Source organism: Aythya marila (assembly GCF_965140915.1).
Source record: "Aythya marila genome assembly, chromosome: Z".
NCBI lineage: Eukaryota > Metazoa > Chordata > Aves > Anseriformes > Anatidae > Aythya > Aythya marila.
The window spans coordinates 61,190,591-61,212,369 of record NC_139080.1 but is presented as its reverse complement, the minus strand read 5'-3'; the positions used below and the strand labels follow the sequence as shown (position 1 = coordinate 61,212,369).

Genomic DNA, 21,779 nt, shown 5'->3' with positions numbered 1-21,779 from the left:
ATTATTATACAAGGCCTTTTGGTCACAGTATCAACAGGAGTGTTGGGATATTAGGCTTTTGATGTGCTTCAGTTACTGTATATAATATAGATAAACCATAATCTACTTGTTATCAGCTTTTTTCCTCATCTTATACAAAGATTATAATTCAGTAAGAGAAGGTCTTTCTTTTTCATGTCTGCTTTCACATTATCTGCTGAATGGCTTTGACTATTAGCATGCTCCTAGGCATATATGGTTTAAACAGCACTTCCACGATCTAGTGATACTAATTCCAACTCATATAGAACAGAAGTAATGAAAGTTTAGTAAATTGCAGTATCACAAGATCCTCCAATATAATTTAAGGCAGAAGTAAAAACTGAAAACTTCAGTCCATGAATGACTTCAAAATATTTTTACTTTTTAAACATGTACATTTAATTTAGCCTTTCCAACCAACAGTTAGCTTTTCCAACCAGCAGAAAAATCATGTTTGTGTCGTATGTAGAATATGCATATATAGTAGATTCGAAGTCAAAAAATACCTAAAGAACTATTTTAACAGACTGTTTTAATGTAAAGACTTTAAGAATAATTTGAGTTGGCTTACACTGGGACATGTAAGCCAGTAGAATACACATCAGTGTGCTACCTTTTGTTATGTTAAAACCATGACAATCTAAATGAAAATCATGACAAGACTACCTTAATCCTGCTACACTGACACACAAATTAAATCACCTCGTTTTCTATCTACTCCAGGTGTAGGACTTCCTAAAATTATCTAGCTACAATAGCAGACAATTTTTTGATTAGAAAATTATTAAAATTAAGAATTATGGAAGGAAAAAGTATTAGTGTGTTTCTTTAGGATGCTGTCTTCTTCAAAATGAGTCTCAAAATGATTTATGGAGATCTGTTGCTGACTTTATCCTGAGGAGATACCAGTTTTGGATGATCTCAGATAAGAAAAAAAGTACAAGACTTGTCCAGACTTTGTCCTGCACATCCAGCTTAGGCTTATGTTTGAGATATAAATTTTTATCTTCCCTCTTTTTTTAAAGTAGCAAGCAAAGTCAAATAATATCACCACATACCATAATATATTCACATATTGTATGCATTTTGCTGAAATCACCAACAAATTTATGTCCACAAGAAAAACACCCGATTTTACTATGTCATTCACCAAGTGGAAAAAAATAAGCCCATTTACTTTAGCCATGAACTCTTTAGCATCAATTGCTGAAGTTTTCACTTTTTATTTTCCAACACCTTCAATTAATATGAACAGTGGTAAGGATATTCCTGAGCAAGCATTAGATGTAAATTTCAGTATGATTGTTTCCAGGCCACTCAAACTGCATTGAAAAAAATACTATTCACATTTCTAGAGAAAATTAAGAAAGATAGCTCACCATCTTAAGGAATGGAGTTGATGTATCATAATTATAAGCACCTTTATCCTTCAGGATAAGAATATGAGCAGAGTCAATTATAACTTTTTTCAAGTTCATTAGTGAGTGGAAAAGCCTGTTAAAAATTTTAAAGTAGTATTAGTTTTCACAAGTTGTTTTCTCTCAATGTGATAAAACTAAAAACTAAAAAAAAAAAAAAACAAAAAACAACAACAAAAAAAAAACACAAACAGCATTTAAAAAAAAATCAAAAATATAAGTTTCAGAAAAGCATCATTTTAAGCACTGATATAGGTTGAGCTTATAAACAGATGGTTGCAATGGATGCAAAATGACCTGACTGCAAAACGTAGAAATATTCTGCATTACACTACATTTCTAGCTTGCATCCTGAAAATTAGGTACATTTCCACTCCACTGTTATATCACAAGATATGCCCCCTAAAGATATGCACCAGGTATTTTTTCAAAATGATGATCTCAGGGAAGTTTGTGTTTTACACATTTAGTTACCAATGTCTGAAGTAGACATAGGCCTGAAAAGTTGGTCTGACTAAAGATTGTTTTTAAGCAGGATTTGAGAAACCATAAGAAACACACAAATAATTAAATTAATTGTGTACCGGCACTTCCATTGTTTCAACTGATGCAAGGTTTACAAATTCAACACACACAGATGTGTAAATTTAAAGTAAAGGATTTTCTTCACTTTACAAATACTCTCTCACAATTAAGTGCATTGTACATGCTTATATCTCTTTTAGTCTATTATTTTAAAAAATAACACATTTATTGAATTTAAAAATACTCCGCATGAATGTAATAGGTTAAACAGAAGAGTAGTTCAAAAACATTTTAAATAATAATCTATTCAAAGCCATGCTCTACCATCAACAGTCAATCACCCACCTCAATTAATCAAATTCACTAATGCTTAACATTCCAATACGTAACCATTTTCTGAACTACGATATAATAAATGTATATGTCTAAAAATGGGCATATATCATACACTTTTTTTCCCCAAAATTCCACAAAGAAGCTTACAGAACATTTTGCCAATACTGAGAAAGCAAATACCTACCAGATATAAGAGGAATAAACAAAAACATACCAATTCAGTATACGATTGGAAACATTCAAAAGATTTTCCATGTTGAGAAAGAGAACATTATAGAAGGTACAGGATTTTCCAAGCTCTACTATGAGATATTACCATATAATACAATGAAGAAACTACAGTAACCGATAATACTGCAGTTTTAGTACTGAATATTTTGCTAGTGTGCATCTGTTTGAAATAATTACCTAGTGCCATAATCCACAACTACCCAATCTTTTGCTGTTCCTGTAATAGCATCATGATGCTGGAAGAGTCCAAGGTTCCTTCTAGCTTCTGTCAGCAATTTATAGTTATCCACTGAAGGAAATACACTCATCTTCTCAGATTTACCGGACTGTACCAAAGCCAAGTAGTACAGGATCTCAGCTGTCCTGGAAGCATAAAGAAAAATCAAATATTTTTAATAGGTTTAAAAAGCAAAATGCAACACACGTTTTATCTGATGAATAAATTTATGTTTTCTCCAATCTTTCAACATATCTGGTTCTTTAAATGAGTTATTTAAATGTTCATCTTGTATTTTTTAACCTGTTGCTAGCTTCAAACAGTTAAAAATCCCTACTGCACTTCATCAACTTCTGGTTTTATACCTTGTAAGCTTCCCGGAAGGTTTTTCAGTAATGGAAAATAGAGCTATAAAACAAAAATATGCCAGTACAAAATGCTATATTATTTTCAGAAATGTGTAAGGTATAAAAATTAGATCTTAAAGCAATGCAGTAAAATAGAATGTCATACAGGAGACATACAATTTCCATTTTACAAATCAACTTTTAAATAAATATTATCTTTAGTACATAAATCCACAAATTCTATGTAATTTTGTAAATAACTGTATTGTATAAATATAATATGCAGTCTGTAAATACCTACATAGAAGTAGGTTTTCTATATACCTTTTTTACTGTAAGCAGAATAAATTTTTCCAAAGACTTATGTGGTTCATCCACAGTAAGCATTCACCTGATAGGTAAGATCTCTGTATACAAAAAATTTATTTTACAACAACATCAGTAACTATAATTACTAGTCTTCAGAATATCAAACAAATACCCATTAAAAAAAATCTTAGATACTACCAGTTAAATTTTTTTCCTATATACTTTTCCTAAAATGTTAGGATTCTGTTTTTAAACATGAAGTGTTTGAAATTCCTTTTCAAACTTTGAGGTTAATGAAGGTTTCTCATAGTTTAAGGAAACCAAGAAGTTATGGATTAATGTTATAAAAAGCAAAGAAAACAAAATAACACATTCTTGAAACAAATGTAAAACGAACTAATACGTAAATTTTTTTAAAAAATGTGGTAAATACCATAACTTCTATATTTACCCAAGTTATAAATAAGTGCATGTGTTGAAGTTTAAATTAGGTATTAAAACACATAGGAAACTCAGTCTCGAGTTCTCAGCACAAGAATGCTGATCTGTTAGAGCGGGTCCAGAGGAGGGCCACGAAGATGATCAGAGGGCTGGAGCACCTCTCCTGCATAGAAAGGCTGAGAGAGCTGGGGGTGTTCAGCCTGGAGAAGAGAAGGGTCCAAGGTGACCCCATTGCGGCCTTTTAGTACTTGAAGGAAACATATAAAAAAGATGGAGAGCAACTCTTTGTTCAATCAGGTAATGACAGGACAAGGGGGAGTGGTTATAAACTAAAAGAGGGGTGATTAGAAGTTAGGAAGAAATTCTTCACTCAGAGAGTGGTGAGGCACTGGCACAGGTTGCCCAGAGAAGCTGTGGATTCCCCATGGCTGGAAGTGTTCAAGGCCAGGCAGAATGGGGCTTTGAGCCCTACTTTGCTCTAGTGGGTGGCATCCCTGTCTATGGCAGAGGGGTTGGAGCTAGGTCATCTTCCAAGGTCCCTTCCAACACAGGCTATTCTATAATTCTATGATTCTCATGTTGTGCGTTGTTATCAATTGCTAACATGAAAAATGCCTTTGGATGCAGTTTGGTCTCTGTTTTTATGCATTGTACATATGAGAACTACGTAAAAACCTCAAGTGGCATGTGGCAAGTCATTTTATAGGAATAAATTCTATAAATGAAGGATGAAAGAGAAGGTTTACTTCAAATAACCACCACTGAACACTATCAAACAAAACTGAAAGACAATAGCCCTGTTCATTGTCATATTATCAGTATTTGAGGAAACGGATGAGATCCTGATCTCGCAGGAAAGATAGCTGTTGAAAAAGTTACATGTAAACTCAAACTCCTGAGTTATAAATTACATTTCCTTTAATTTCAGTACTAATGAGCAAGCTTAACAGCTGTCATCTCAATGCTGTTTAGTGTAATTTCCTACATCTATGCATTCATTTCACTTCATCCTAGTACAACTTAACATGAAAGGAAAACACATATGATGTAGACAGAGAGGCATTAGATGCACACTCATCAAGTGGATAAACCCTATCTGAAAGCTTTACTTTTTTTTTTTTTTTAATGGATTTAGCCACTAAATATTGACTCAACTGTAGCTATTAGAGAATTATATGTAGAATTAGAGAACACTAAAAACTTTAGACTTCCCTGACATTTTGCCTCCATATTTGGAAAAAAAAATAAAAAAAAAGAAAAAGAAAAAAGAAATTCACTATTTATAAACAAAGTCACAACTTTAAAACCAAAAGAAGTTTTAAAATTAAAATGAAGCTGTGCAGTAAATATGGACATAGTTCCGTTTCGGCAAAATCTGAAGCACTTAAGTTCATCCTCCTCTTCCACACAGCCTCAAAAACTGAAGGAAGTTCCATTTCTAACACATGGTTTTCACATATGGTACTGATAAAATGTGCATAACCTTTTCTTTAGGAGCTGTGTTCCAAAATAAACATCAAATATTTGGGATATAATGAATAACGGTCTCTTAGATGCAGACTTTTCCTGTCAAGTCTCAATATTATTATAAATGTTAAAATAGTTTAAGAAGAAAGAAGAAATATTTTAAGTCAAAGAACAAAGACACACAGAAATAAAATGAGAAGAAATACTGTATTAGAGAACAGTAACTTATGAGCAAGAGTTTACCTCTCTCAGATATTTCCACATATAAAGCTGTATAAAGTCTTGGTATTTCTCACCTCAATTTCAAACCACAGCACATTAGAAGCATGCCTAAAGCAGTTACCTACAAATTATCCAGTTTATTGTAATTTCTCCTTGTACCTCTAACTCGACATGACACTGCAAATAGACCAAAATTGCTTCACTAATTTCTCAAAAACTATACCATGTTATATTTAGGTCACCTTCACGTGTAACTTATATAAATAATTTTACAAAGAGTTTCTGAACTCTTAAGATGTGTCCTGTTTTACCTATCTGTACGGATAAAAGCATGACCAAGCTCTAGCACACACACATGCCCTGAACCTGAATTATTTCAACAATCTTTTTTGTGGACTTCAAACAATTTTGCACATATTACATCCCTAATGAATGAAACTGTAGAATGCCTTCCTAACTTACTCCCACCTATGTTGTTGCCTTTTGAATCTTTCTGTTAGTACATTAAATAAAGTTCTGGGCACTGCTATCACCACCCTGCATGAACTATTTCAACCTATATTTTAATATAGGTTGAAATAGCCTTAAAATTAAAATAATCAATCTGTCTAAAATAATTAACAATAACAATCTCCATTATGCAATTTTTAAACTTTCATGCACTTTCACTAATGCACAAAGCCAAAACCTTTCAAAACAGGAGAAAAAAAAAGAAACAAAGTATCTTCATAGGCAGTCATCATAGAGGTCCTGAAGCTGTATGCTGCACCACAATTTCCTGGATATTGAGTACCAGTGGAGTAGTCTTTAGTCCTGGTACTCCTAGCAAACCTAAAATTTTCCACCCGTGGCAAATGAGGGGTGAACCTGGAATGAGAGATAGCTATTTGTTCTTCTACATCTATATAGATAGGTATTTTCCGTTCCTGTTTCATTTCTCTACGTGCACAATCATATTCACACTATACAGACAGAAGAGCTCTTATAATGGAAATTTAACCAAGAAGCTTGGAGGAAAAGGCTTATTAGTGAAATATGATCAGAATATATTTCTTACTATTTTAAAGAAAAAAATAATAAAAAAAGACAAACTCAAATTCTGCTCTTTACTTAGCTAATATGCTGTATTTGAAGCTTCTCCAGGCCTCTGACAGCAAACTTTTCAGAAAGACATATATTAAACTGGCAAGAACTCATTTATACATCTTGTTCTTAAATGTCATTCACAGATGCTATTGAAGGATGAAAGCCTTTGCAGGTACAACATTAGTAACGTGCTTTGATTTAATTTAAAAGAAATAGGGTTTGGTTTTCTCCCAGAGACTCACATATAAATCTAGCAACTTTTTCAGATATTGAAGTTAACTGACACTCTTACATGAATGAATATTTTAACAGTGTAAAGACAAAGTTGTAAACACCACAAATAAACTTGAAAGCCATCCACATGAAATTTTCTGCAACATAACTAATGAAAAACACAAAGATGAGAATAAAGTAAGTATAATATCTAAAACGTTTGAGAAAATTTGGCAAAGCTAAAATAAAAGTTAATTCTTGGTCTGCAGTCAATGAAAGCAAAATAAATAAATAAATAAATAAATAAATAAACAACAATAAAATGAACCACCGCCACCAAAAACGGGAAATAGGAAATTTAGAGTATGAGGACATTGTCCGTCCTGTTTTCCATACATCTTGTCTTCTCCACCATCAGATTTTAAAAAGGCCATGTTTTCATGGATGATCAAAGATTCTTAAGATAATTACATCTGTCTCATTAGCTTTTTTATTATTCATAATGTCAGTAAAGTAATCAAAAAATAAAGTGGATCTAAGAAAATCACCTTTTGGTGATGCTTGGTACTCTATTTGTAAAGGTTTGGGTTTTTTTGAATGAATAGCTGCCACTTACCAATCACTGTTAGCCTTACAAATGCTTTCTTTTACTCTAAGGGTCTAACATCCTTGTTTTTGTACAGAAAGTAAGCATAATGCTTCTAACATTTCAAATTAACATCTCAAACATTCTGATTAGATTTCCAAAAAAGGTTTTAACAGGGTTTTCTTTTAGCACACACACGAAAAGATATATATTCTATATAAAATACACTTAAAATTAGATGTTACATGTTTTCTTCTGGGTTTATGCATTATTTGACCATATAAACTGTCAAACACACAAACAGGTTTGTTCTACCTGCCAGAACTGAATTTGCATAGATATTTTCATAGCTCTAATACAGAAATGAAGTATTTAATTCAAGATCACAATTTCACCTGCGTTATGCCACCTGAATATATTTATAGAATAAGTAATACCTTTTCTGTTTTGATTTCCTAAATTTTCAGTAAACACAGTATGCTATTAGACATTTCTGTAAATGACTAGCTTCAACATATTTTACAATCTGTACATGTTCAATATCTCCAATTTCAAAAGTTGAATTGTTTTAAATTTTGCTAAAATTTGAATTTTACAGAAAACTACATCCAGCATACAAAAAAAAAGAAATCAGAGTGAAAGTCTTAATACAGCACACTTTAGCAATCAGCCACCTGTTCATTTCAGCACCCATTCTAGAAATTCAATTTTGTGGCATACTACAGAGCACTATGAAATGTTGAGCAAGGTTAGCAGCATATTTTTTAAACAAGCTCTGCTGAGCATAACGAATAGTAAAGCTGCTGTTTAGAACTACTCTGAAAAACCTAAAATAATGATCTGAAAAGTACAGATGGGAGAAGAAAACGAGGTCAGAATCTCAAGTCTTTAGTTTTCACAAAGCAATAAAGTCAACATCTGTAAGACATGTTCCAGATCTTTTTTTTTTTTTTTTTTTTTTTTTTTTTTAAGAGTAGAATGAAATTAAGGTAAGTATTCAAACTGATACCAACCAATCTGAGTAACATTTTTAAGCTCTTTTCAAAGAAGGCCACAGACTCACCAAGCAATTGTTTCTCTCAAAAAATTGTCAGCCCTACAGACATTTAGCCACAAATAAAATATCAGTCTTTTTTCTTCACATACAAAAAAAGAACAGGTCAAAGGTCTTATACTGTCCAGTGCAAAAGTTCAATTCACACCATGAACCCTCTTCAATTTATCTAGTAATATCAAGTGAACTAACAAACATCTTGTTAACTCAACAGCTTTTGACCACAGGTTCCAGTAATAAACTAGTTAATCCTTTCTGTAAAGCCTTCCTTATGAAACACAACTCCCCCTTCATAATTGAGTCAGATTTCAAAGCAACATTACTCAGAGAACAAAACACTGCTTCCAGGAAGGGTCAGAATGTAAAAGGGACTATAATGTGGGTCTGATAGTGACTGATAATCTCATACCACTACAGAAAGAAAAATAACAATGGCTGGTTAAATCACTACAAGAAAAGCAAACTGGCATATATCTTTGTAGCCCTACCTCTAGAGATGATAAATTTTAGCTTTAAGTTAAAGCAATTCCCATAAGGTAAAGTACTAGCAGAGTACAAAAATATCATTAGTTGACATAAAATACTACAATACCAAGCTTTTGTGGATCCAAAAACGCAACCATGGAGTTAAGCAAATAAGAATTAAACATAAAAATGAAAGTCCTGGAGCATATAAATATTTCAGATCACTCACTAAAGAAAGATTACTATTATTTAATTTATATTGGGATTGAGTAAAACATGTGAACACTGACAAAACAGAAAATTAATTTGCGTTTCTATGACACTTGTAATTGCTATCAATGGAGATCTAATCCAATTCACAGCTGCTTTCAAAACACCCTGTCAAATAGTGAAATTATTAATAAAAACAACTTTTGTTATTTGCTGAGAATTTGGCTGCAAACATGTGGCAACATACAAAGATATGTTTATCCAACTCAGACTGGCATTTAAAAACTAATCTTGCAAAAAAATAAGTTCACAGTAAGATATAAATTCCCATTAAGAGCTGTATCAAGCTGCAATTTTGCTACATTGTTGGCAATATTTGAATTTTGCAGACCTCAATACAAACTTATATTTTTTCCTGAACAGATATAACTAGGTAAAGATAAACAGTAAATTTAAAATGGGACCAAGAAGAGCTTTTTGTTTTATACATTTTAAGCTCGGACTTTAAACCAGCTGTCAGCAGTCTCCAAAGTGGGGTGCATGCACCTCAAAGGATGTGCAAAATGATCCACTGGGGTGCAAGAATATTTTCTACCATTAATAAATATTTTACTCGATAATAGATAATATTAATAATTTATTAATATTATCGTGAGAGAGGTGTCGGTCTCAGCTCCCTACTGAGAGGACACAATGGGAAGAGCACAAAGCTACACCAAGAGAGGTTCAGACTGGATATTAAGGAAAAATATCTTTACTGTGAGGGTGGTCAAACACTGGAACAGGCTTCCTGAAGAGGTGTTTGATGCCCTGTGCCTGTCAGTATTCAAGAAGCATTCCAGTATTGACTTGAATAATATACTCTTAACTTTTTGGTTAGCCATGAAGCAGACAGACAATTGGAACTGATATCTTTAGGTTCCTTCCAACTCAATTATTCTATAATTATTAATGAACAAATTTATATTGCGGGTGCCTGGTCACAAGTTTTTTGTTGTTTTGTTTTTTTTACTGACAGGATGGAAAACGTTTGAAGACCTCTGCTATCCCTGATCATCCCATTCTGCTAAAAAACACTACTGTTTTTGAGACCTCAACCAAGTATCTCAATTTCAATTTGCCTCTCATTTTATTTATTAAATAAAATATAGCAATAACGTTACAATAAAACTAAGACTTTAAAACATTCTTGTATCACCTGTACAAATATAAAGGTTAAAAAAATCCAAGATAAATAAAGCATAAAAATAAATCTAGTTATACAGTGCACACTCTTTGCAAGCACACCATATCCTACTAAAATTGTTTTGACTCCAAGTCCAAATACCATTCCTTAGATTTCAGCAACACTGTCTCAGATTTGCGTCAGATAAAAAGGTATCTTTTCAATGAGATTTAAAAACTAGTGAAAAAAATGCATGCAAGATATTCTGAAAAGCAGCATGTACAGAATGAAAGGCTCACACATTGAGAAGAGCAACATTCAGACCAACTGGTGAGCAAGCAGACCACACTAGATAACACAGGCAATAAGAAGAAACCACTAAGCCAGTACTGAAAACATTTCAATATCAAGACAATACGAAACACAAAAACACAGCATCATTTTAATAAGCTTTAGGCATATGCACTGATCATTTTCCAAAACCAAAACACTACAGAAGTCATTTCTCTATCTTTACTACAGTATTTTTACATTCTTCTGCTGAAGGGAATTTGTCATTCCTCCTAACTTTGGTCTTGTTTTTCTTCTTTTTGCAGACTCTTTGGGTTCCTTCCTCCCTGCTTTGAAACTTGTGAAGCTTCTTTTCTCCTTACTACTCACTGCAATACATTCAAAGTTTTTGTTACATCGTCTCTTCCTAAACACCTTTTTCAGTCTCAGGCCCTCACTTTTACATTTCTTAGTCTTCCCATTGTTCCCATTTCTTCTTAACTAATTTTCTTGATTTCCCTCAGGTCACTCACTCTGTAATCTTATGAGTTCAGAGAGAAGACTAAAAAAGCCACTTTAATTACAAGAAAAACAGACATTACAGACCATGGAGAAGCTGCATTCCAAGTTTGCACAGCCTCCACTGCCGAAGTAAAGACTTGATTCCTCGGAAGGAGGAAGAAAACACAAATAATTTTTTTTTTTTTTTTTTTTTTAAGGACAGCTTAGCATTATGCAGTTTTTCTCTAGCCCAAAAGGGTCTGAACTGAAAATAGAAGCAGCACAGGAGGCAGGATCTGTGCTTCAGAAGGTCCTTCCACAAGACAAAATATATCCTTTGCCTTTGAGGTTTCCTTTGAACAATAATCTTTTGGAAGTAGAATTCCCAAGTTTTGAGAACAGGTGAGAAATCCAAAGTTCACATCCCATGCACCTGTCCAAAGTATATTTCTGAAGACTTAAAATACAATTGAGTCTTTTTGCAGTGTATCCTATCTACCGCTCCCACAAAGGAGAACCATTTAATTACTGTTACCAAAATTCAGCAATAATTTTTTTCTTAAAAAAAGATGCAAACACTTTTCAGGTCAGTCCTCAGTCTGAGGTCACACAATGTTCCTGGCTACTTCTAAACTGCCTCTGACCCTTGCAGAACTCTGAGACCAAAAAATGATCTGATTGTAACCCAAATTCAACACAAAGAAATAAAAGACATGCTACCTGCTATTTTTCATGGATTCAGGACTTGCTGGTAACTTGAAATAACTTAGAACAACTTATTTGCTTGAATGGAAAAATATAACTATATTTCTGTGTATTTATTAAAATTTTAGGTACATTGCTAATCTTCATAACTATAGAACTGCAGTTGGAAGCTATTAGACTACCTTTATTGTAAGTAAACTTAAAATATACTTATCAAATTAAGTTTCCATCCTTCCAATATATTTTTTCATATATTCATCTCCCCATGTGTTATGACATACGTTATCCATTTGCTGGAGAGTAGTATTTACCGTAAATAGGATTCTAGGACTCTATCCAGTCGTTTATAGAAGGGTCGCGATGTAAAGTATCCACTCCAGTAATGATGATCTCTGTCTGCATAGGTGAAGAAGTCTCCACTTACAACAGGAAAAAGTGAACTGCTGCTCTTTTCACCCAAATCGCTTTCTTTGCGCAGAGCTTCAAAGTAATCTGATAAAGTTCCAAACTGTGCCTGAAAGAAAAATTAAAGTTACTATGACATAGTTAAGACATCAGAAGAGAATTAGCATCCTTGCTTTCATATTCAAGGAATATGCCAGTCTTCAAGCAGAATTACAACAGAAATGCAGTTTCCCTGCACAGTTTTCAGACAAAGGGAACAGTTCTTCCATAAATTCTTCATGAATTTCCAATCCAAGTGGTGTGATTTATTTTTTATTTTTTGCTTTTTAAGTATGCATCAATATCTAAAATACAAGCTAAATGTTAACAAGGAGCAGAAGCATCCTTTTGTGTCTTATGACTAAGTCTAATACATGTGCAAAGTAATAGCTCAGTATTACTTAATTAGAGGTCTGGACTAAATAAGTAACAATCTAATTCAACAAGAACATAGCTGTCTCAATCTTGCTTTTTCAAAATTAACACTACTGTGTTCCAGAATCTACAATATATGTTTAACCCATGATGACTCCTGATCAGAATATAAAAAAATAAAAATTAGCCTTTTAATAGCTTTTTTTTTTAATCTACATTCAAATAAATTGTTGTTTATTAATATGTAACATAACAGAGGGGCATAAAAATTAATTATATTTTTTTATTAATTATAAAATCAGTATTAAAAATGTTCAGAAAAAAATAATGCAATAACGTTAGCCCTTTACAGGGTACTTCAAAAGACTGTACCTTCAAACTTAAGGGGCACAAAAATTGAATAAAGGGAGCAGAAGGAAGTGATGTCAATGTTGTCAGCATTAAGAGATATTGTCAAAGCACCTAAGGAAGGCAAACTGGATTTTGGTAGTGGAAAAACAATTAGTAAAGTAAGAATAGCACTGTGCAGAAGACCATGTTACCACAAGCATCCTTAAAATAAACTTTTCAAATTAAAACTTGTAGTTATCATTAAGTTATGGAATGTCCATGTATTTTAGTTTTAACAACAAGCATACAAACTAGCATGCTACCATTTACAATAACAAAAACAAGCTTTTGAGAACATTTTTTTTAAATTCAGTTCCTTTGACTTGAAGTAACAGGAACTTAACTCTGAAAATAAAGATGTCCTATTTCAGCATTTGGTATTCACTTTTCAAAATTATTCAGAAGAAGCAAGTATCTGTTAGGTGGACAGAATGTGGTAACTTCCCAGTGCAAATGGCAGTAAAGCAAAGAAGATGACATCACCACAGAAATCCAAGTATTAGTGATCCTTGCCTTAGCAGTCACTTCCCGGAAACCTGTCCCTCACTTTCATATACCCATACATAGTTCTGAAGAAAAATGAACAGACCAAGAGAAATCCCAAATCTGCATGGTGGGTTACACCAGAAAAAGGAAGCCTCACTGGAGGAACCAGCAAAGTTGAAGAAAATTTAAATTCATGTCAGGTGAGTGAAAAAAAGGTGAAATAACCTGGAAGAGTCCTCTACTGGCATATTAAAAGTCTCTGTTTAATAGATCTCCATTAGAGGTTAAGCTACCTGAAAAGCTAAATAGTTCTTACTATTACTATGGTACTTGTATTGTACGTATTACTACTGATTATTATCCAGCATATAATCTTTGGACCGTTAAATAGCTGGTAGCATGAGGATCTCAGTGCTACAGACATATTGTACTGGGTCTGGCTGGGATGTTAACTTTCCCTGCAGCAGCCCATACAGTGCTGTGCTCTGCACTTGTAGCTGGAACAGCAGTGGTATCACACCAGTGTTGTGTCTGCTGCTGAGCAGTGCTGGCACAGCATCGGGCCTCTCTCCAACCCTCCTAGGGGGTGGGCAAAAAGTGAGAAGAGAAACATCACCAGGGCAGCTGACCTAAACCAGCCAAAGGGATATTCCATATCATGTGATGTCACACCCAGCAATAAAAGGTGGAAACGGGAAGAAGAGGGGAGGGGTGGGCTCTTGTGAAAACATCGGTTCTCCTACCGAACACCAGCTATGTGCGTTAAGGCCCTGCTTCAAGGACATGGTCAATCATCGCTCATTTGTGGGAAGTAGAGAGCAATTTCTTTCCTCTGCACTTCCACATAGCCTTCATTTATTTTATTTGTTTGTTTTCCTCCCTTCTTTTTATTTTCCCTTTCCCCCTCCCTTTTCCCCTTTCCCTTTTTATTTCCCTTTAGTTAAATTGTTTAGTTCATAATTATCTTTATTTTATTATTATTATTATTATTTCCCTTTAATTAAATTATCCTTATCTCAGTCACTGAGTTGTTCTTTGCTTTACTTCTCCCCCTCCTCATCTAAAAAGAGGGGGAGTGACAGAGTGGTTGTGGGGTTTAACTGCCCAGCACGGTAAAACCACCACACATATCCACTACATAAACATCTCAAATTTGACTGAAAGGGTAAATAAGATTAGAGAGGCAGAGTAGACAGTCCTCTAGGTAGTCAATCATTTTCTCTATTCATTTGTATATTATATTCCTGGACCTTTTCTTCACAACAAATGTCCTAAAAACAAACCAGGATTATTTAGAGCAGTTGGGTAGTTAGATATGGCAAGCAGTTATGTGAAAATGATCATCCGTTTGCTTCTTAAGACCAAGACAAAACAGGAAACTATCCTAGACAACAAAGCTCTTAAGGAAGAACTGTGAACTCTTTACGTAGAACCTTTACGTAATCAAGGTTCTTAGAAAGTTGATCTTGACCTCTTAATTGCCTGTGAAATTAAACTCCACTAACGAAACTGCAGCACAAGGTGAAATTTCTGCTGCTAAGCTCGTACTGCCAAGCGTAAATGACACCTGTTTCAAAAACTAAAATAAAATAAGAATAATAAGGAAAAAAAAACACTACCTACACAAATAAGGAGACAGGCTGTAATGCCTGATACGCTAGATGCATACTTCTAGAACTTTCCTTATGTTCTGATACTAAAAACAATAATTTTAAATAAACTTTTAAATAAAAACAAACCCTGTTAGTTTTAAAGAACAAAGCCTGAAGCCTGTGGGAAAAAAAAAAAAATACTAGTAAACAAATCAAACCTGAAAAACTGCTCTCTAAAATAATCTAGTTTGGATATTATTTATAGGTTTCAAGCAGACAATACCAATTTTGCTTTGGAGGGAGAGGAAATGTTAAAGCTAAAAAAAAAATCTGTCTAAACAAACTAACTTCTATTACATACTAGTTAACTAAATCTCCACCAAAATAAAAGTAATTTAAAAATATTAATAAATACTGTTTTCTCCACAATCCATAAAAAATGCATTTACCTTAACATGCAATTCAGGATGAGCATTCATATAATCAAACAGCTTCTGGTAATTCTGGTACTGTTGATCCCATTCTGAGCTCTCAGCATAGCGGAAATCATCCCCTAGTGGAGCCAACAGAACTTTAGTACGGAAAAGCTTTGACTTCTTTCTGTATTGATCTAAAATCATCCAAGCCCTTGGAAAAACAAAACAAAACAAAACAATGCAATTCAGAAGACAGAAGAATAAAGTTCAGTATTTGAAACAATTCTTAGATATCAACTTGTACATTAGGGTAACCCTAAACAAGGCATACAAAACTTTTTGATTCATTTTGTAACAAAAAGCTGGATGCAATTCCCTCCACTGGGACACCACATTCAACCAATTGCTGCAAACATTATGCTAATTAAATCCTCCAATAAGCTTATCAAGCTCCATCTTAAACTGTAGGTCAGTCTTCATCAATTTGTTCCTGTGCCAAAACTAACCTTCAGTTTAAATTATGTTTACCTGTTTTATATTTAGATAACAATCCTAATCCTCTCTAGCCTCTATTTAAAATAATAAGCAAGCTCTTCTCATCCCCTCCTGTAATTCCCTTGGACACCTTGCTTTATATCTGCATGTCCTTGACAGAAAAAAAGCCCATAAATTAATCTTCTAGGAACTCCAGCCTTGTAGAAAAAAAAATCTGGTGGAAGACCACTGCTAATAATTACTCTTCCCCCTTCAGACAACTTCTTGCCTGTCTTACAGTCAAGCCCTCTTAACCTTGAAAAGAAAAAAAAAAAAAAAAAAAAAAAAAAAAGAGCTTTAAAACAAACAAACAAAAAAATGAAGCGTAGAAAAGCCACTGAAATTCTCCTTCAGCACCTATTCAATCTTTGGCAAGGAAAATATCAGTTCTTTCATTAAGCAGAAGATTACAAGTATTAAGAGTTATAGGTCTGAGGTCTGGGTTGTTGAAAAGATCCATTTCCCTCCCCCATCAACACAGTCCCTATCAAAATCTTCAAATGTTGATCCTCTGTAAATAAAGTTATGGGAATAATGCTAGTAAGGAGTATAAAGCATAATAATATATACGAGAAAACAGAAATACGAATGAGAAAAAGTATCAAAGAGAAAACAGCAGCAAACTCCATATTCCAATAAGCTTTTTGTCCAGAAGTCTCAAAAGCAGTCCACTATCATTTATTTTGAATTCATACTCAAAGATATAAACACTTCTGCAAGAATCAAAACAAATTCAATATATTTGAAACCCATATTTAGTTGATCAACAGGTCAAGGTCTGTCCATTTGCTTATCAGATTTTAAAAGTATTGAGTAAACACAAGGTCTGAATGTACACTGGAGGGAGGAAGGCAGCACAAAATCTGCAGTTGAAGATCTGCAGTTCTGCTGACATTAGAATACACCCAACTGGCAGCTTTCCTCCTGCCTCTCCCCTCTGTCTATAGCATAATTTATTGCTCAGATTACCAAGTATTTATCAGTTATTTTCCACAACTTTCAACAAGATGCTGATTTTAATATAAAGTCTTCTCCACACAACCCATATACAACAATTAGTGTAACTGAAGACTTGATTCTACCTTACAAGAAGCCAGCCTAAATTTTCCATACATTCTATTCTTAGAAAGATACTTTACTTTTTGGATCCCCTTGAAGAAATAAAAAACAACAACAACAACAAAAAAAACTGTTAAGAAAGGGTATAGGTAACAGGATATTTGTCTTTGCCATCTCTCCTCAAAGTCCTCCTCTAGTTGTTTTCCCTTTTCCCTCTCCCTCCCCCAAATCTACTGCAAAATTCATCAGTGTTGTTCACAGTTTCTTCAAAGTACTTTAGTCTATAGAATACTTAAGATAATTTTAGGGCAGCAGTGGGATCCAGCGAAAACAAGTTTCATATCAGTTGCAAAACACCAATGAAAAATCTGATGTATCAAGTCAGGTATATCTAGTAACATCAACAACAACAACAAATTATTTATTGTTTAGTATATTAATTTATTGATAACATTTATTCATTGTTTAAAATTTAATAATAAATTATAATAATAAATGTATTGTTGTTATTATTAATGCACAAGTTGCTCTCAATTTCTTAAATTATTATTTTATTTGAAGTAGAAGAAATTATTTCTGATGAAAGAGTCATCAGGAACACTTGGACAGAATTTTCTGAAGAAAAGAATTCTGTAAAAAACGAAACAAAACAAAACAAACACCTGAGATTCCACCATGATTCGTGAATTTTGTCCCCTTAGGTAAAGGTGCATTCTGATATATGTTTATCCTACACAGCTGAATAAAAATCCAGAAACCAATGGAAAAAAAAAGTCATGATAAACTTTTTCTATCCCTGTAATAATAGCTATACCATATCAGCAGCTGTTAAAAAAATTAAAAGTCATTTTAATGACTTTTATTTTACAACAAATTTGCTTTCATAAAGTTAAAAATTCTACTAATTGTTGACAGAACAAGGGGGAATGGGCGAAAGTTGCAGCAGGGGAGGTTTAGGTTGGATATTGGGAAGAATTTCTTTACTGACGGGGCTGTTAAGCATTGGAATGGGCTGCCCAGAGAAGTGGTGGAGTCACCATCCCTGAAGGTTTTTAAAAGATGTTTAGATGTAGAGCTTAGGGATATGGTTTAGTGGAGGACTGGTTAGTGTTAGGTCAGAGGTTGATCTTGGAGGTCTCTTTCAACCTAGATGATTCTGTGAAGATACATTATGCAGTTCTTAGTATTCAGAGCAATACTAACTGCGCCTTAAGTTGGAAATACTGAATATACATCAATACGGTATTAATAGAACAAGTCAGTAACAACATCAAGAATAATTTTAATCTTTCTTTGGGAAGCCTTCAGATTATCTCTGAATGCTAAACACGTTTGAAAAATCATGAGAAACTCTTCACATCAGAAGTCTTTCCTTTTAAAACAAAAATTCCAAATATTTGTTTATAACATATCAAAACCAATTTAAAAGACTGCTTTACCTCCTCCTTCTGTCAGAAGACGAACAGCAGCCATCTGTCTGTGGGAATCACAAGAGATTTTGCACCAGCGAACAGCATGTCCAAGGTGACACATTTGACAATAGGAACTGTAAAGTCATGACTACTACTTAAACCTATACAGCACATTAAGCACTAGGGCCTCACTCCTTGCTCTGTAATCTCAACTAGAAAACAAAACCATTTGGATGATTTGCAATTTGCTGTTTAGATGATTTTGTGAAGGAATTTTAATGCAGGATAATTACTTCCTAATAGGGTGCCAACCTCAAGAATTGGAAATCAAATGCAATCATGAACCACCAATGCCACATCAGCAATGTAATTCTACTCGCCAGTTGCATGTTGAGCAGTAGGACCAATCATACACAGAAAAAAGCTGAAGGGTGAAATTGTTTTTTGAACAGTAGGGGGAGAGAGAGAAAGCCCATTTTCTACTCCTCTGAAGTACAGAGCTTGCAGCATAGATTCTTTCCTATTTCCATGCATGGGAAAGACATATACACCAAAACAAGCCATGCTTTCCCTAATAAAAACAACCCCTTTCTATAAAAGGAGGGGGGGGGGGGGGGGGGAGGAAACTGTTTTGTTTTGTTTTCTTCCTGGTGTAACCAATCTCATAACACAGATACAAGTTGTTTGCTGAAAAGATAGAACTTCAGAATTCAACATAAAGATGCAGCTGAAAGACTGGTCATATGCAACAACAATCTTTATAACCTACACTGTTCTGAAGTTTAATTAAACAAGTACAGACTTTCAAATAGACTGCTGTTTCATTCCTTCCTATCAAATCACAATCAAAGTTGCAGGGCAATTAAAAATCCAACAGATACTAGTACTAAGTTTTCAATTGAATATTTCTTCAGTACATATGTTTGGCCATAACAGTATTGAAATTAAATGCTATCCTACCTGAATATGTAAGATCTGTTTTACCAATTTAATTGCAACTCTAGCATTAAAAAAGGTCAGTGACCTAAACCTTGCCTCTGAATTAATGAAACGTATATCAAATACTACTTTATTCAGATTCACATAGAATAGACCTCTTGTGTTTTTCCAGTCTTAAAAAACAAACCAGAGATGTGAGACAGATTAGTGTGCTACAAATCTTTGCCTTGGAAAGCTTACGATGTAGAGAGAGATTTTTCAATTACTCCTATGTTTCTCAAATCATAAGAACTTCATCATAAGAACTGTAAAACTTGTTTTGTTACACAGGTCCAACCAGAAAAGTTTTTGGTTGCCTGCAATATTCCAACTTTGTCTTTTAAAATGAGAAATATTTTTAGCATTATCCAGCAAAACAGCATTTCCTTTATTTTAATGGATTTATTGAAACCAGGCTTTAAAATTGGAAATTCCCATGTTCTTTGTAGTATATCAAACATAAATAAGCCAGGCCCAACTCAAAAACAAGGTGTTAGCTTTACTTTTTTCTTAGATATCTATCATCCTATTTCAATTCTGTGTTAGACACTAAGTTATCTACTGTTTGCAGTTGTCCATTGAAAATTGATGCAAAAGAATTTTTTTCCAGAGGTCGTATTGAGACTTGGTATGCTTCAACTTGATCATACCTTCATTATATGCTCACCTCATTTCTTTTATTGATTCCATGTGATGTGATGAAAGAACTGTTTCTTATACAAGGTCTAATTTATATTGTTATGCAAAAGTTGCATCTTGGAAACTCAGAGATAAATTAAAACAAAATAAATAAATAAATAAAAATACATTCCAAGCAGGCTCTCTACATTACTCTTATAGCCTACATATAAATATTTGTTAAACAAGAACTGTTGCTCATATAAATCTATTTGACTCCAATAATTGTGGTACTTATTCAAGATTCTACTTTCTAAAACTGACCTAAAAATGTGGGCCTTTTTTTCCACTGTTGATAAGCACTAGATATCTTGATATGATTCTTCTGTCTACTGCTCTCATCACTTTCACCTTTCATTTTTGTACTTTCAAATTACTTTATCATAGCATTTCCACTGCCAAAATATTACAATTATGTTAAATTTTAATGTGTCATCATCACAAATCACATTTCTGATGACAGCAGCTCACTTCAAAACCGCAGCATCAAGACTAAAATCTAAGTCACCCCTCTGTCTGTAATTCACCATACTCAGCAATTTGCAATAATTTTAAACACCTGCCAACATTTCCAGCTCTTGAATTCACAGATGGTTTTAGTTATACAAGGCCCGAAGACAGTAAACAGGACGATAGAATACAATCTTTTTCTGCAAAAACCTTTAGCTGTTCCATCTTCAATTTATTTATTTTCAAAATAGAGAAGTGGTTTTGTAAAACTTGACAATTTGGTTCTGACCAGTGCTAAAAAAAAATAAAAATCAATATTTGTATTTGAAAAACCTGAATTGGATTAAATTTCACTTTTTTTTTTTTTTTCACAGGACACGTAAGACACAGGACACGGATTCATTTAAACTTTCCAGTCCAGGAAACCTAGGCCACAATTGTCAATTACTGTGAGGATATACCATGGAAAATATCTGACTGTATTGCGGTTACAGGATACTAAACCACGCTATCCCTGAAGTCTTCCACAGGCAGGAGACAAATCATTGTCTATTCACAAAAATTACAGTAAACCAGGAGTTATATATCTAACAATTGGATTTTGTACTTGAAGCCTATTGCCAGTGGATTAGTAAAAACCAAATATAGATTTGGGGGGGATTATACAAATCTCAATTATAGTTCTATATAAATTTATTCCCCCAAATCAGGAAAGCTCTATTTCCATGCTGCTTTCATTTATTACTCAGTACCAGAATGTTAGATCTAATGACCTGAGAACCTTAAAAAGAACCCTCTAAGCAGAATGTTTTGTATCTTCTAAAGTAGAAGCTTAAATATTATAAAATGCATATGAATTATGACTTTCGCCCACATCAAAGTAGCTAAAACCTACGGAAACACAGTAAAATAAAGAACAGTAAAGATATTTGATAAAGATGCAAAGCATTAACTCCACGCATTTTGTTTTTTCTGCTTTTCATACGTAAGGAAGTTTCAAAGAATTTTGAGAACCATGACCACCTGCAATTATTCTGATACTGCAGCAGCTGATACTGTAGCAGATAATAAGCCACCTGCACCCAAAAGCCAATTACATACTTCAACTTTTAATATACCGGCACTTCAGAGCAGTAAAATGCTCACTGATGGTGACAGTACTGCCCTGACCAAATA

General features: G+C 33.7%; 1 protein-coding gene across 1 annotated transcript in view; it reads right to left on the bottom strand.

Annotated features, from left to right (window-relative positions):
* The window catches only part of MAN2A1 (mannosidase alpha class 2A member 1), a 131,850-nt gene that overhangs the window by 70,947 nt on the left and 39,124 nt on the right, over nucleotides 1-21,779 (bottom strand). Inside the window, exons 8-11 of the mRNA XM_082783086.1 lie at nucleotides 15,526-15,703; nucleotides 12,101-12,303; nucleotides 2,709-2,894; nucleotides 1,401-1,515 (exon numbers count right to left, since the gene is read on the bottom strand). Coding sequence (XP_082639212.1) covers nucleotides 1,401-1,515; nucleotides 2,709-2,894; nucleotides 12,101-12,303; nucleotides 15,526-15,703 — 682 coding nt within the window. The remainder of the gene's footprint in view (nucleotides 1-1,400; nucleotides 1,516-2,708; nucleotides 2,895-12,100; nucleotides 12,304-15,525; nucleotides 15,704-21,779) is intronic.